Source organism: Chroicocephalus ridibundus, chromosome Z (assembly GCF_963924245.1).
Source record: "Chroicocephalus ridibundus chromosome Z, bChrRid1.1, whole genome shotgun sequence".
NCBI classification, from domain to species: Eukaryota; Metazoa; Chordata; class Aves; order Charadriiformes; family Laridae; genus Chroicocephalus; species Chroicocephalus ridibundus.
The window spans coordinates 8,468,092-8,485,603 of NC_086316.1; the positions used below are offsets into that span (position 1 = coordinate 8,468,092).

The 17,512-nt window shown below is 36.5% G+C and overlaps 1 protein-coding gene across 2 annotated transcripts in view; it reads right to left on the reverse strand.

Annotated features, from left to right (window-relative positions):
- Nucleotides 1-17,512, reverse strand: part of RASGRF2 (Ras protein specific guanine nucleotide releasing factor 2) — a 131,272-nt gene that overhangs the window by 58,039 nt on the left and 55,721 nt on the right. For both annotated transcript variants that reach the window (XM_063320429.1, XM_063320428.1), the window contains exons 5-13: nt 17,158-17,411; nt 15,952-16,031; nt 15,312-15,505; nt 13,621-13,730; nt 11,578-11,696; nt 6,363-6,523; nt 5,334-5,400; nt 4,345-4,481; nt 463-545 (exon numbers count right to left, since the gene is read on the reverse strand). In XM_063320429.1, the coding sequence (XP_063176499.1) occupies nt 463-545; nt 4,345-4,481; nt 5,334-5,400; nt 6,363-6,523; nt 11,578-11,696; nt 13,621-13,730; nt 15,312-15,505; nt 15,952-16,031; nt 17,158-17,411 (1,205 nt within the window). The remainder of the gene's footprint in view (nt 1-462; nt 546-4,344; nt 4,482-5,333; nt 5,401-6,362; nt 6,524-11,577; nt 11,697-13,620; nt 13,731-15,311; nt 15,506-15,951; nt 16,032-17,157; nt 17,412-17,512) is intronic.

Below are 17,512 nucleotides of genomic sequence, written 5' to 3' on the forward strand. Positions count from 1 at the left end.
TCAGAAACAAGAGAAACTAAGAGAAGAAAAATTTTGGCTAATGCAAAAAAGTACCTTAGAAAATTATACTTGTCTGCAGTCACCTAAAATTTTAAGACATTTTAAAATATATTCAATAAAATTATGAGTGGTATGGCAGAGAAAAGCTAACAGAGAATAAAATGATCATCTGAAGTGTAACTGAAGGTAACTTCACAAATAATAGAAAAATCTGAGCTGTGGTCCTGTACAGCCCAATACTGTGAATTCAGAGATTGACATTTTGAGTCACCCCTACCATTTCAAGAAAGAGATTTGAAAAGATACATTCTGGGATGCGGAATTAATTCCATCAACAAAAACAGAGGAAAAAAAGATTAAAAGATTGTATTTTCCAAATACACGTTTTCTTTTGTTAAAACTTTTATCTAAAAAACCAAAGAAGCTATTTTGGTCACTGGGAAAAAAAAATGCTGCACTTACTTGATCATATGTGGCACCGTGACTTTAGAGTTTTCTTCAAACACTATGGTCATTAAACCATTGCACCTTATATTATCAATGCACTGTGAAAACAAACATTGAAAACTGTTAAAATCAAAACACAGGGTAAGGGAACTTACTTCCATACTTTTCACACTGCTGTAAGCTTAAAGCATAGTTTTTACAGGATATGGATGGATTGGTACAAGGTATTTTCATAAATGAAAAGCAGTGATGCAAGAATTACAGTGGACGTGCTTTTCTAGTCTTCTGCCTTTGCTTTGCACATCTGCAAGTCGACACTTCTTTACCAGCACACTCAGGGTATTCAGCTTAGCATCCTTTTTTCCACATGATTAAGTACTTTGAGTTGGAAGTGAAATTTCCTTTGAAACAGATCAAAATTAAATATCTCTAGCATTTCCTGAATGAGTGTTAAGCTTGAGAAATCAATACTGCAAGAAAGTGAGAATACTTTATACACAGACAGATACACTAATACCTTAACCTTTAGACTGTGCAAAAAGACCAAAGAGAAATATAAACAGTTTCTAGAACCACACTTGTAAAAACAAATTCAAGTGGTGCTGTTATTATGAAACAGAGTTATGAAGATGCTGTCCAAGGAGTTCCTTGCAAACTCTTGTATAAATGTTTTGGGCTCAGTATTAGAAGCTGGAAAGTCAGTTCTGGGCCGTGGTCACAGTACATATTGCTTTAGAAATCACAGGCTGTCCTGTGCTCAGTAGAAGTCTACAAACTTCTATAAGTGCATAAGCTGTTCTTCAAGCCTCAAAGCAGCTCAGTGTTGGCAGTGCATAGGGGTAGGTCAAAGCCATTTGTCCACCACTATCTTCTGGTTAGTACTTTTATACAGTTAAGATAACACATCAACACAAGCCTTGATCTTGGAAGTCAACAGAGAGTCTGACAGTGGATCAGGCTTACACAGCCTTCAGCAAGTACCTGCTACCTAACACGACAGGACTCTTGACTTTATACTTTCTAGTTTTATTCATCAAATATTGTACACATAATTAAACACTATTTATTTACATCAATAAAAAGGAATTTCCAGAATTATCGTATACATTTACCTTGACTTCAAGAATAAAAACAGTTTGCTGGCTTTGGAACATCTCATAGCAAAATAACGATTGATGCTAGATTGGTCAAACAAGATAATGAGAGGACTTTTCAGGTTTAAAATATATCTACGTAGCTATACATTTAAAATATGATCTATGTAGCTATATGTGTTTTTACATTCAGGTATTTAAGATTATTTGAAAAGGGCAGTTGTAACATTCCACATTATGATTTTATCAAATTGCTACCTAAAAGCAGTGAGAAAAGCACATCTAATAAAAATATGTAATTTCCCCTGTGTGAATTTTAAATGTTGCAAAGAAGGCCTTAGCACCAACCATAAAACTGTCTGAGGTAATTCAGCGCTCTTATCCTCAGTCTGCATAGGCCTAGCATTTATCACCTCCCTGACAGATACCATCATTCTAGCTAAGCAATAAGGGATCTAGGGCTGAAGGACAACAAGTTCAAACTAGAAGCAGGGAGGTTTCTTCAGCATTAACAAAACCCATGCATTTTTCATAAGAAGGGTATGGTTTGTATGAAGGGAATATAAATTCAGGAGGCCTCACTAGGAACATACAGACAAATATGACTTGTATGTCTTATATGTCTTACACATAGATAATTTAGTAAGATGCAGAATTATGGACAGCAAGACTAATGCTGTGAATGAACAGCAACTTCATGTATACTTTTTTTACTTGCAAACATAGGAAACACATATTTACTAAAAAAATACTTTTTACATGCCCTTTTTGTTAGCAAAGTTCCTGTGTTCTCCTTGGGGGTTGTAGCCAGGGTGAAAAAGAAAAAAGTGCTTTTGTGCAGGCAATTCAGTAATCTTTTATGGTAATGCTTCTGCTGGCAATGTGCTCAGTCAGAAACACAATTTGGTTTTCAAGAGACCAGTGGTCTCAATTGTTTAGAAGTTCTCAAGCATTATCCAGATTTTCACCCCAAATTTTCTTTTGCCAGCGGAAGACAGGTGGCATGCTTCTTGTGTTATTTCCTTCTTTTCCTGCTCTCCAGATGCACTAGAAGAACTATAAGTGCGAAGTCAACTGACTCGATTGCTATTTGTAAACAGTACTGATTCGTGCACCAAATGCCTGTGCAGTCTGCACAGCATCTTGTGCCCCTTCTTACTCCTTGTTTTTTGTTTTAAGCTGCTGCTTATCCCCTCAGCATCTCTTGCTTCCCTTCGTTTGTAAGGACAGAGAAGCTTTTTCAGCCTCACTATGCTAAAAGATCTCACTTTTCTCAGGCTTTTGCTTCTAAGCTTCTGTTAATTGTTGGCTTCGTATCTCTTCAGAATATGCCTGTCTTCAAAAGCTGGGAGATCGTCCCTTCCTCAAAGAGGGATCAAGGAAGAAACCCTTCTAACTGTTTCCCTGGCAGTCTGGCCAACCCTTTGCCCTCTCCGCTGTATGCAGCTAGTCGTGTTTACCTCTGCCTTGCCGAGACACTTCCAAGCTTTGCAGGCATGCACCTCTCAAGTCAGCTGTGGAGCTTTTCAGCTCTTCCCCTAACACCACAGTAGCATTGTTTGGAGGTGGAGTGGTTTGGAGGAGAAGACTTGAGCCTTGGAGGCAGACCCAAACTCTGATCTCTTGTCTACATGGACTGCCGATGACTTTGTCATTTAAATTTATTATTATATAGGCCAAGAATGGACTTATTCCTGGGTGTACCATGTTCCAGGCCAGTTCTTAAACAGTCTTTCCTCCCCAACAAATAATTCCAATACTTTAATGTGTCAATGGAACAACATAATTCACTGATAATCCATTTTGCAACAAATTCTCCAACCAGGTCTGTCTTGAGATTTTTATCTTTATATTTTTGTTCCTTTAAAAAAGTCAGTCCAGAAGAAAGTAACCCAGAATACTCGTTTTTAAGCAATTTCTACTCATTGTGATGATAATTCATCTGGAGATCTTGCCAGCAATGGTAGCATCTTTAGAAATCCATCAGATTCCACACTGATATTTGCCTAATCAACTATTTATCTTGAAATTAAGAGAGGATACTATGCAAAATCAGAACTGTGAGACATCTGTGTACCTGCTGGTTGCATGAACAAAAATAGCAATAGCATTAATTCAGACCTGGTTAGTTGAAAGTTCAGATTTTTCATAGTGCATTCAACTTCTTTCCCCTTGATAGATTCTGATAAAAGTTTGTCTACTATGTTTTTAGCCAAATGCACTAAAAATATTGCTTTTATCCCTGACGTTCAAGTATTTTAAAACATCATTTTTCTTCATTAATAGCAAAGACAGTTCCTGCACACCGTTAGAATGCTTAGTAATTATTTATAATGTTTTTTTCGTATTCGTTTTGGTGGAAAATGGAGTTTATCTCATTTTGTCACTGCATAGGATATGATTACTGATATGATATGGTATCATTTTCACTTTCAGGACTCTCAGGTGTTTTTTGATCTGTATGAAAGCTATGAACAAACAAGTACTATCCTTCTTCTTAAATCAAAATATGTATCTGGATGGGCTTTCCTTAGACATAAAAATGACTACCCATTAGTATTATGTTTGTCAACTGACAGTTTTCTATTTTATATCCCATCTGTCTCATTGAGAAACATGTTTCACTGATGACTCAAATGCAAAGACTGAATTTTGAGGGAAACAGGTAACATTAAGGGTTTTTTATATATAGCATAGCAAATCAGCCCTCAAGAAATCAACATCCCTCTCTTGAATTAGTTTTCAGAGATACAGAATAAACTAAGATCTTAATACAAATAAGATAAAGAATGCATTAAGCTACCTGACTTATATCACTTGTCCATGCAGCTTTCTCCTGTCGTGATGGGGCTAAAAGGACAACAGTAAAAGGAGGAGCATCCGTAGGTTCAACTACAAGCTTGAAATCAAGGTGTCCAAACACTTGTCCAGAACCTTTTGCTTTACAGCCAGAGTGGGGGAAGAAAAAATCAAAATATGAGACTTAAGACTGAAAGACAAAGAAAATAATGGTTTCATTTAGAATGGAAGTTACTTTAAAACATCTCTCTGACAAAGAGGAAACCCAACTGGGGATCCAAAACTCACTGTGTTTTTCAAATACACAGAATACAAAAAACAGCTGTAAATATGCAATAGTGGGAGTTGCTATACACTACTTTTAAAGATACGAATAAGGCTAAAGTCCTTCTAACACTTTTACGCTGATATGCTCTCAGCAGAAGTATCATTGAAATGAATGAAACTACTTTCACAATTCAACTGCAAAACTTGCCTAAAACTGCAGGATGGAAGCCAAAATGAGTAACAATAAAATCAGCTTGGGAATGTGTTTTGTTATTTCATTTGAACAAGCTTGCAGTCAAGATTTGTAGGGAGTCCAAGACAAAAACTTTCCACTAATTCTGCCAACTCACTCAACCCCCATGTATTTAAAAATCCCAATTATCTGCTTCTTCTTTTAAGGTATTTTTTGGTTGTTGTTCCAGGATCCTCTGGGTGAAGTTGTATGCAAAAGTCAGCAAATAATTTATCACATTCCTTCAGCCAGTCTACTTGAAAATCCTATGTGGGATGTCAACAGCAAGAACAAACATAACAAAACAAACCCTTAACCAAGCCAGCATGCCCATTATTAAAACATCTATTCTACTGAATCAGTTTAATGCTGTATTCCTCTGGTTTCATAAAACAGGAGAAAATATTAATTTGCTCTTGTGAAAAATAAACAAAGCGTACCAATTTTAAGAAACTAGAAACTATAATTACTACAAACAGCTGAATTTAACTTACAATCATCATCACTCACGTCTGTCTCCTCGATCAGTGTGCACTCTATTAAAGACAGAACACCTCCTGTCTATGAAAACAAAGCACATTTTTCGCAAATTTTGACATTTGTTCCCATTTGTCATTATAGTTATTTTTACACTCTGATATACCTTACTCTGAGATTTTACATTACTCAGAGCTCTTAGAAAGATACATGAATTTCACGATGCACATTTTTCCTCAAGAACTAAACCCAGACAGATGAAATATCATGGTTTTCTTATTCCAACAAATCAATATATACTCAAACGTATAAAATTTCTTTCATTTTTACTACAGTATAATTTATCTCACATAAATACTTGTTCACAAGTTTCAAAAAAGCTAACTAGAATTTCATCTTCTCCTGAATTTAAATTAAATACATACAAGATTTTTTGGGAGGTTCAGGCATACTCTATTTACTTTGCATAATACTTGAACTATTTAAGGGGTGCAAAATGAGAGGGCATACAAACAGTTTTAATAACATCTCAGAAATGTCTTTGTCAAATTAAAATTCTATACAACATAATCCGCTCCGTAAACCACCAACATCTCTTTATTCAAAAACCAACACTACGAAAGCCTGATTCTCAACAAATATAACTAGAGTGTTCTTAGAAGACCTTTCAGTGCTTTTCAGGAAAACAGAACCGACTTCTAAAATTAATTTTATTAGAGCTCTGGAAAATATTCTTTAGTAATTCTACAGGGTTGTACTGGCTGATTTATGTACTGACTTATGAAAACTCACATTCAGTGCTAGTTTATACAAATAGATACACCGATATCTTGTTTCTAACCCCCATATCATTAGAATGACATGGCTCTAGAAAAAAAAATGTCGTTAGTAAGAACTTTGGCTGAATTCTATTATTTGCAATGACAGGACAAAGCAGTTAACTACTGTTAACTACTCAGGTTAAAAACATAAAATAATAAAGTACTGAAATTTCACTGAAGCTGTGTTTTCATTTTGTAAATTGAGTCATAAAGTAAAGTCTATACCTTGAGAAGATGCAGTTTTCCTCCTGAACTTCTTGTACAAATTAAAAAATGTTTTGTAAATAAGAAGCACTGCCTTTCTCCTTCTTTCTTCAAAGATAACGATCCCAGACGAACTTTGCTAAGTTTTCCCCTCTCGACTGAAGGGACTTGAATAAGGGAACCTGATAATAAAGACGAAAAATTTACTGTACTATAGCTATATTCAGTAGGCACTGTTTAAAGTGCTAATGCACTTAATATTGTGATATTAATTAATGCAAATTTTCATTCTAGTAAGTATCAATATATATCTGCATCTCTTTCAAGCGCAAGTTGATCATCTTGTTTTGCAGAAGTTCACTTTGTTTTTTTACAATAAGTAGACTCAAACAAGTACAGTCCAGGCTAATACTTATGTACATGGCAGGATTAGATCTTGGGCAAATTCTTATGCAATTTAAGCACGCTAACAGCACATTGATCAGAAAATGAAGCTGAACACCAAACTGCCATTTGGACAGTTGCTAGACTTGCAAAAGATACATTACTTACAAGTCAAAGAGACTGAGGATGAAAAGAAAAGATTTTGAAGGAAAAGAGTTTTTGTGTGTGTGTGCCTCTGTGCAAGAGAGATGGAAATGAAGCACATTTCTTCTTCTTATCTTATACTGCATAATTTTGAGTGCTCCACAGCCCATCTAAAATGTGTTACCAGTAAAAAAACTTCTGAACTAAATTGAACCTGGTTACGTAAGTCTGAATTTGTGCTCTGCAAAACTCCAGAGTGGGGACAGCTTTGCTTCTTTGCCGTTTCATACCTCAAAACCAGTCTCTGACCAGCTTTTCCAGAGCGATATCACCACGTGTATCACTTCCGAATTTGGATATGGAGTTAAATTTGGTGGCGAACTGCAATTCCTCCATATATTGAAGGGAACGATTTTATGATACAGCTTGCTGTTAGCAGACAGGGCAGCCAAAAGACCTCCTAATCGCATTCCCACACATCTATCCTTACTATCACCCTTACACCAGCTCTTATCTTATTCCAACATTAGCTAGCTAATAGAGCTAAACCAGCAGGAATCTAATGCTACAGAGAAATAGCTGACTTAGCTCCCTGATATGCCTCACTGCAAGGTCAAAAAAGCAGCCGTGAGGGTGCAAAGGAAGCAACAGCAGCAGCAGAAGCATGAAGGGATGGATATTGGCCTGCCTCTTTCAGAGGCAACAAGATATTGGACTAGCATAGCTATATCAAAGCTCAAACTAGCAGCAACGGCTTGACACAATGGAAGCCTGAAAGAATTATCCATGAAATTTTAGATTAGTAATTCTTACTCTACATTGTCAAAAAAAAATTATCACGTTTGAAGTTCATATACACAATCTTAAACTAACAAACAGAGAAATTAAGGTAACTGAAAAAGCTACTGCTTATCTACTTTTTTCTACACTTACCTCCCTCTATATATTTAATTAGCCTTATGTTATTAATATATTTGAAACTTACGCTGTCTGGCATAGCACAATATACAGTAAATCTGCAACAGAACAGTGTTCTTTGACAGCCAATTCAATTCAAACTAAATGTGTACAATGTGATTTGTGTCATTGCAACAAAACAGTGGAGTAAAGATATACGCTAGAAATTTGCAAAGGTCTGGAATATTTTTTAGGTTCACTTAGATTCTGACCAAAATCCATAAATACTTATTGGTTGTCATACATTTCCCCTGGGCAAAACAGCCTACCTGCTTCAACTGTGAAAGAAAGGAAGGAGATGGTTCCCATGTGTTGGAACGTTGACTTTTCCGTGTTACACCAACTGCCCCCCATTGCAAGGCCAAGGAGTGTGTACAAAACAATGCCCAAGAAACTTCCCATCACAAAATTCTCAGCATCATTTTTCTCCTGAAATTCCCTCTAAACATTTAGGGTACCAATAGTCAACTCGTAAGTTGCATTTCTACTTTGCTTCTCAGAATAATAGTATCTATAAATACGATAGGCTTACAGATACATCTTTACACATAGCTTTTATTTTATTATTTTGATTTTCATTTGAATGTTTTCAGGAATACTATATTCTGTTCTGCTAAAATTGGCTGAAGGTTAAGTGGTGCTCTTGTATGGAGGTGAAATGTTATTGTTTAATAAGTTAAATCAAAATATACTAGATTTTTTAAATGCAGGAAAGAGAGACTGCATTATGTCTCTTTGATACTCAATATTTACAGGAAGAAACGCATCTGCTATATGTGCTGCATGGCTGACATCAAGCAAGGACTTCATGCATTCCCATCAAGCTTTTGTGACTAATGAAACTGGGCACTTGCCCACCATCCATTCTACTACAGATTTCCTCTTAAGGAAAAAAATGGTCACAATTGGCCAGTGTACAGTTGCAATGAGCAAGTGAGGCTAATTTTAGAGCATTTGTTAATAGCATACTTTGGACGATTAGTGTAATCTCAGGAACTTTTATCCAGCTGCAGACCTAACCACTTTCAGTACTTCAACACTGCCAGAATAGTCACTCTATTAGCCTTTGTTTGATCCAAGAAATATAAAATGTTGTATTAAAAAAAAATAAAAAAATTAGCCTACATGCAACTGCCTGATTTACAAATTCAGTCTGGCTTTCTCTATTCTGGATGTCTTTTAATTTTACCATAAGGATGGTCAAACACTGGAACAGGCTGCTCATTCAGAGAGGCTGTGGAGTCTCTGTCCTTGGAAACAGCCAAAATCAGACTAGACATGGTACAGAGCAACCTGCTCCAGCTGATGCTGCCTTGGGCACATGAGACTGGATTGGATAATTTACAGAAGCCCCTTCCAATTTCAACTATTTCATGGTTCTGTAATTGTGATATATTTATCAGTATAGGTAAATTCATAGCAGCCGATGGCAGGAAGATCACACAGAGTGTTTGGAGGCATCTAAAGGGCCTCGAGATGCCCAGCTGTCCGGGTGTCAGGCAATAGTTGGATTGCAGACTGAGGTTCCCTGTGCTTCCTTTAGACTCTTAAAGAAAATGTTGCTTAATTGTCTGCCATGACTTACAGTCTGCCTGACAATAAAGTCTGTATCTAAGCAACAGACAGAGAAAAGCAGACCCCAAGAAACCTGAAGGGGAATCCACAATCCACCGTGCGAAACACTGCTTGAGATAGATCCTGTCTACTCAACTTGTGTAGCTCAACAGAATCAATCTCTTCTTAGAAAAGTAAAGTATACAAAATATGGCAAAGCCGTAACTAACCTTCACAGAAAAAGTCTTAAAAAAGGTAAAGGCACCTGTCTCCTTTTTTAAGCTGAAAAGAGGTTTCCTGTACCTGTCTACACTGATCAACACAAAGAACAGGAGCCTAATTGAAATTAGAGGAGATGGACATCACTGTCAAAGTGACCCTACTGCCAGATGTGAAAGGAAAATGGGCTCTGTGTTACTTCAGTAGCTCTACTCAGATTTCTGCATTTACACAAAATCTTATGTAGTGGATGTTCCAAAAGATAAACTGTGATACAGCCTTCTGTAACATACGGTGTTGTCCACTGTCCTTTGACTGTATGTCCAGAAATAAACTAAATTTAATATATTTGAACTATGTGTTTGACCTGGGTCTAACACTTCAACAGTAATCTTTTTCAGACTGATTCCCACAGAAAAAATAGTAAGTTTTTACCGATGAAACACTGCATAATGAGACAAAGTAATACCAGCCAATCTTAAGGGGCAAACCCCCAACAAATATATAAAAGCAAAACATTGTAATCATCTTGAAAAAAATTTTCTAAAATCTAATTAAATTGTATGATACAAGTCAATCTAGGATAATCACAGCCCTATAATTTTTTTGCTGTGGATCCAACACAACAGCTTTATATTTTTGTCAAAGCCATATTCATAACTCTTCAAATACCTGAGTTATAACAAATGCACATACTTAATGAAGAATCAAGTAATTTAACAGGGACTGTTATAAAAACAGCCTTGGAAGTTATTACAGCAAGTTTCATAGTTTGGCCACTTGACTACAGAAACACTGCAATATGGATTTCAAAATGTATACAAAGATTATTAACTACCAGCTGTGTATACGGCTCTATTAAATACCAAATGTTCTGCTGAGGCTATCTAGAAAAGGTCCCATGAAGGGATGCACCTAAATTACATTCCTAACCTTTCCTAAATTCATGTAATGCTCTTCAGACACAAAGAAGCTTTTAGCCAGACAAAACCCTATCCTACAGATCTGTGGCAAGTGTAAACAAACTAACTTCTTTTAGAAGATCCAGAAGTAAATTACTAAATAAATGAGTGAAAAATAAGCTTCATTTACAAAGTTTTCGCATTTGCTAGTTTAACACTAAAGTGAAGTCCACCAAATAAGAACTGCAATAAGTTTGCAGTTAGTTCCTGGTAAAAAGTAAACTCAGGTTAAGTGGAAAAGTTATTTTATCCCAATTTTGTGGAACTTAACAACAAATTCCACCTCTGCTATAACTAAATTTCAATAGACAGAGTTTCACAAACCACCTAGAACAGACAATCTCTTGTTTTGCTAACTGTTTTATTACAAGTAGTCCTACATTCCTGGCAGAACAGGATGCGTTTTCTTCATGACTTCTTCTTGCAGAAGTGCCTTTTAAACCTATCTTGAACTTCTACTAACGCCCAAAAATGCATCTTGCAAGAGGCAAAGTGAGTATGTTCAAGTATTATATCTATGCTCACACTATCAATTTGAGATGTTTCCAAAGCAACAAGAAAACCAGGAACAACTGACAGCTCTTTTCTTTCCCAGCGATCATTTTACCAGTGATAAAGTTTCAAAATTTTCCTGCACTTTTGCCCAAGTGTTGGTATCAGCTGGGACTGCCAGGCAGCCCTGGTCTTTGTGGAGCTGTAGCTAATTTCCATCCCTTTGAAGATCACAGTCCTGGAAGAATGTACATTACTGTTCCACAGGTGATTTACCATTCACGTGCTGCTGTTCTGCATGGTTCCTGAAGAAAACAGCATAGAAGTAGGGTTCAAATACAGCCCCCAATTAGTTGTCATTAGGGTATTTTGTGCCTTACCCTCCATGGACCGTGACTAGTCTTAGGATGTTAGCTGTGCCCAGTGCAGTGACCTGCCCAATGACGGGACATGAATCCTGCTGGTTTAAACCAATTTATTTTTTTTCCTTATTATTTAGATAGCTTTAAAGAAGAATGTCTTACCTTGGCGTATAAAAGTTTGGCTGGTATCTAGTAATATATCACAGCCTTCTACGATTGTTCTTTCTATGGCTAGATTCTTCCGGATGTTTTCCGTGTCACTTACTTCATCGTGCATCACCCTGTGAGAAACAATGCAAAACGCACTTTAAATCCCCTGAAATGTTGTGTCTGTTTTCACTTGGACTTCCACAGTGTAGACACAGGAAGGTAGCTGATGTCCTTTGCCACCTTCTACAAAGCAGATATACACATCCACATGATCGCTCCAGAGCAAGTTTCTTGCCTTTTATTCCCTCCCTTGCAATCGCTTCATTTTTTCAGCAGTGGAACCAATTTTGCCAGACTTGTTTTTAGACTATTTCTAAACACATCTGACAGATGCCACCAAGCTAAAAACCCTTCACAGCTGATAGAATAGTACTTCTTGATCCTTAATACACCAGGCTGCCACAAAGCTGGAAGTGTTTCCTAGCATTTTATATTAGTTATAACACATTGTAGAGTCTCTGCCCATGACTGCTTTGCTTCAGTTTACGTCCCAATGTACCATTCACTTCCCCCTTGCTTCCTATAACAACCACAGCCTTGATGGCTCACTGCTCACTTTCTCCCATTTTTTTTTCTTATATATCCTCCCCTTACACAGACGATCCTGATTTTTTCAAGGCTGATACCAACCCAGAAGTTTATGTGGTATTGTGATGTATAATAGTTTTCTAAACTGGCACTGGACTGCACTATGTGAAAGCTCCTCCTCCCTCAGGCCCCCATTAAAGGGATGGAATGAGTCACAAAGCTTTATATTTATGGTCTATACTGCCTGCCTTGTGAGCAGAGGAGCATCAATCAGTCTCAGCCTCCAATTCTGGACGTTCAGTGACAAATTAGTTGGATCAGCAATGAACTCTGACTTATGAGATGAAGCCAAGTCAACGCTGATTGATCTGCTTGTGCACGTAACCCTGGCCAGAGAAATTCTCTGCTTTGCTTGAGTGGAAAGGAGACATTACTTCTTCCTACTTCAGATGGCCTCAGAACAGGGCAGAACTTGCTGAACACTGCAGGAGTCAAACACAGACATTTCTGTAAAAGATATTGGCTGCCCAGCTCTTTAAGAACTTAGAGCTTGAAGAAGTGGCACAACATGACCTGACCCAGAAAGCTGCCTTTGTTAAAAGATACAGCAGGACAAAAAGGAAAAAATAATGAGCTCCAAATTAACAGGTAGTTTGCACAAGGCAGCAACTTTGTCTTAAAAGAAAAAGAAAACTGAGCAGTCAAGAGCATGCAATTAACAAAAGCTATAAAGCGATCCCTCTTTTACACTCCAAGTACACCTTTGGTGAATACTCCAGATACCCAAGAGTATATCCTGGAGTTCATGCAGCATTTTTCTGTTCACAGCAGCAAACTCTGTTTCCCAGAGATAACAACTGAATTTCTTTCTGGGCTGACAGAGGAGAACATCTGAGAATGGTCTGGGAGTTCAGGGAAGAGCTTAATTTTGCAGGTTTCTACAGGGATCAGCAGTTCTAAACATATATCTTTAGTTCCTGTTTATCTGGCAGTGTTTGAATCATATGTGAAAATCAGTTATTTCATTAACACACGTGAACTATAATACAGATTGAGAACTCGGTACTTTTCAAGACCTTGATTGATTCCCATTCTCAGAGAGTATCAGTCCTTTTTCTTTAAACTGTGAAAAAAATCTATGTTTCTCTAGGTAAAGGAAATTCCTTTGGTCATAACCCAGGAGTAGGTGGTTCCTATAGCAACTCCTATTCTCCCCTACCCAAAATACAAGGACACACTTGTAGATTTATGATGTTAGCCAAAAAAAAAAAAAAAAAAGATAAGTCAAAATATTATGTTGGGGTATTTGGGTATTTTTTAATTATCTTTGTTTGGTTTTGGTTTTGATCCTTTTCTTTAAAAGAATTTTTTAAAAAGAACAAAACCAAACCAAAATACAGAAAATAATTTTTTTCATTTCAAAACCTTTGATTCAAGATTATCAAACTTAAGGTAGAAAAATCTTACCTTGAAAGTTCTTCTAGTTTAGATTTAGCAAATTCAAGGCTTTTTCGCTCGACATGTTCATGTGGTGTGTGAGCCAGAAGTTCATGAAGTGTTATAATATATCTAGGAATCTTTAAAAAAATTAGGTATAAAATCAGTAAATCCTTAAAAGAATAATTCCAGTACAGCTTTTTAAAAAATATTAGCCATTACTTTGGTCAGAAAAGTTTTGCAAACATAGTCTTTTTTAAATGAATATCCACAGCTAAATTATTATACATACATTCTAAATATAGCTACTGCCAAAAATACTGAACTTTTGGGTGACAGAGATTGCATATGCATATGCATATGTATGTTTTCTGTTTGAGGAAGCCCAAGAACCATTTCTTACATTTTAGGGAAAATATCAGATTAGAGGCGGCCACAAATATGACATTAAATGTAATTGTTTCATGCTGCTATCCCAGTGCCAATAGAGAAAACTTTCCAAACTCCCTGGGAGATCCATACATACCTTCCCTCAATTTCAACAGGACATGTGCATCTAAATTTCTTGTGACTTTGAAAATGCCAGCTGACCTGTTTGCATTTAGATAAAATTCATATTGCGTTAATGGACATGGAAGAATATGCAGCATTTGACTATTAAAGGCCGGCCACAGGGTAGCACAAGAACCCTGATCCATTTATTATTACCTAAAGTAGTTTTAGGGCTTTTAACCAGAACCAAATGGTACTGCAGTATAACTTGTCTTTACAGAATAAAAGTTATTTAGAAGACGGAGACATGACTTATTATGCTGAAGTGAAAAGTCATCAGCAATGACATCCTCCATCACATACGAATAGGACGCTCTCCCTCTCTTCTAAGATCCCATAACTTTGTTTTAGCTCAACCAAAAAGTCCAAAAGCTCAAAAATATACAAGCTCAATGCTAAAAAAATGTATTGTTACAGGTGCTAATGGCCCTTTAGGCTAACATGAATAACTATCACTGACACACTATCACTGAAGTCCCCTTTTTTTTTTTCTTTTTGACTCTTGGTCTGCCAGTAACTGAAGAAACTGAGGGAGTTCACTATTCTCTTGATGAGTAAAATGTTAGGTTAAATAAAATCATTAGACCAGTGTTTCACAGACCTCTTAAGACAGCTGCAAATAATTAATCCAGGCAAGTCAAGTCAAAATATCAGAAGGATAAAGTTCACAAAACTTTTGCAATATATTTTTCATTTTCTAAAGACCAAGTCGCTGGAGAACAAAGTGGTAGGAAAGTTTCAAAATGCATTCCCAGTAAAATGCTTGTGGCTGCTCTAACATGCTATACCAGGTATATTATCCCTCTATGGACCGCTTTATAATCCTGCAGCAGGCAGAAGTGAAGTAATAATTTCTCAGCTTTTTTTCTTTTGGCGCTAGTCCTTACCCCACATTCCCCTTCAACATACATAAGATTCTGAATAGAGAGGAATCATTATAGTTGGAGAAAAGATCTCTACAGGCAGAGTTTCAGTATAACAACAAAAACCATGTTATTTCAGTATAATAAATAATTAAATTTCACTATAATAATGAAATAACTTAATTAATTTGCATGAGAATATTTTTAGCAAAGCAAGAATCAATCAATCAATCACAAAGTCAGTAACACAAAAAGAATACAGGAAACATTAAAAACAAATAGTCACAAAAAATATACAGAGACTACCTGAAACATGGGGTAAGTAAGGAAAGTTTCCAGCATTCGCCCCTCACATGCTGGGTTGGCTTCATATTGCTTCAAGAGTTTGTCAAAATCTCTGTTTTGCTTACAGTTTGCCAGTACTTGTAGACTATATTGATGATTCCGAACAAATTCTTGATATATGTTCAGCATTGGCAGCAGAATGTCAAATAAGTCAGCTAGAAAAAGTCAAGAAATGCCTTTTTTTCCAGCTACCCATCTCTTGAAATATGTTTAAAGAAACTACTATGTTCTATCAAAGTGAATTACTATAATCAGTTCTCTTTCCAATATACTGGGTTTTTAGAAACATTCAACTCAGCTCTTTCACCTGCCAAAACATGGTTGTTCTGATTAGCTAATAATCAGACAATATGACTGAAAATTCGGGGGCACATGTCTAATCAATGCTTAGGGCAGAGGCATTCTCATACACAGACTGGAAGACAGTCATTACTGCCCACGTGGGACTCCCACTACACCACATCTTGTGGTGTTAGTTCTGGAAATGCATTCCATCCAAAAAGGACTTTAAAAAAGTCTTTCAAAAACCCCACACCAACCTTACTGTAACTTCAAAAATAAATATGAAAATTGTACCCTTAGAGAAAGTACAGTAACTTACCTAGGATTAAGGTAGGCCAATTAGCTATTCTTGCTTTTAAGCCTTGGTGAAATATCTCATGAAGAAACATGATTGTTTCACTGAAAAAACAAGTATTTAAACAAACAAAAAGACAATTCAGGTTTTATTTTCTGATTAATAATTCACAGAGAAACATATCTTCCTCATTAGTAGTATGTTCTGTACTTTGCTTGAAAAAACAGAAGATAGTTATTATTATGAAAGTGCTTCCTTTTATTGCATTGTTTAAAATTTTCAGTGTAGTATGTGCAAAAAAAGAAGTGTAGAAAGCATATTCTAACTGTTCAGTTCTTTTAAATAAAGCATCTATTAAATAACATGTTCCACACAGTTTAATAAACAGGTTGTCCAAGAATATCCTTGACAATGCATTCCATAGTTTAAGAGAACCAGTAAGATGCAGAAACCTCAAGCCACTGGTGGTAACCTACATTGTTGCTTGCTTCCGTTTAAGATTTGAAGCTTACAGCTTTTCCATAACATGAAATGTAATGCTGTATTTTAGCTTAGGAGGTCAACAGACATCCCAGTTGTAAGAGAAACCATAAAGCGTGTAGTGATCATTAATGAGCTATGAAAGGGAGACCTGTCTCATAACTAAAGGAACAGGAACATGTTGTATTTCTTAGAAGTTTGGGGCGGACTTGGATGCAATCCCAATCCTGTATCAAATGTTAGATGCCTGCTGGCTTATTTGTACATACTCATTACAATAGTACTTGGATGCTTAATGCAAAGAATAATTATTTTTTGTAGGATATGAAAAGACAAGTCAGAGGGAAGGAGGCTCCTTAGGCAGGACAAGAGAAAATAGAAGATTTCATGTACTCATCCTCAGGGTCTTATCTGGATCATATGAGGCCACTAAGTCGAATTTTGTTCTCTTAAGAGAAAAAGAAACAGCAAAGGTGACAGAAAATTATAAGAACTGCCCCAAGAGGCACAATTTGTCATTTTCTTCCTCTAGCAGAGAAAGAAATAGAATGTAAGGAGGCAAAAGAGGTCTAGTGGGTTTCAAACAGCATCACCAACAGCACCTTGCCTTTTACCCCTGGAAACGTGGTCTACCTCAGTGACTTGACTTAGAGTAAAAAAACAAGTGCCAGACCTCACTACTGTAAACTGAAGCAGAATGAGAAGAAGAGGTTGCAGAAACCCACCAAAAGTGAACCAAAACCCCCATACCTGTTGAGGAAAATGCTACTAACGTCATCGTGACTGATAGGTGGCTTCTTTGAACTTGCAGCCATTCTTAAGGGCCGCAGAAAACAGTTCACAAGAACATAAAGTTGATGCACATATTCAGATTCAGCCTCCACCATGTTAAAAACTATCTGGTTCCTTTTTCTCATGCTTTCTGCATGGGGAGAACAAATATAATCTTGAACAATAGTTTTCCATTTTCTTCTACATAACCAGCCCCGCATAAAGCTCTGGACCTAAAAATGGACCAAGCAGAAAAGAAGAATGAGAAAAAAACATGATACGACTTATCATATGGTCTTAATTGTAGAAATAACTCTCTAAATGAAATGCCTCT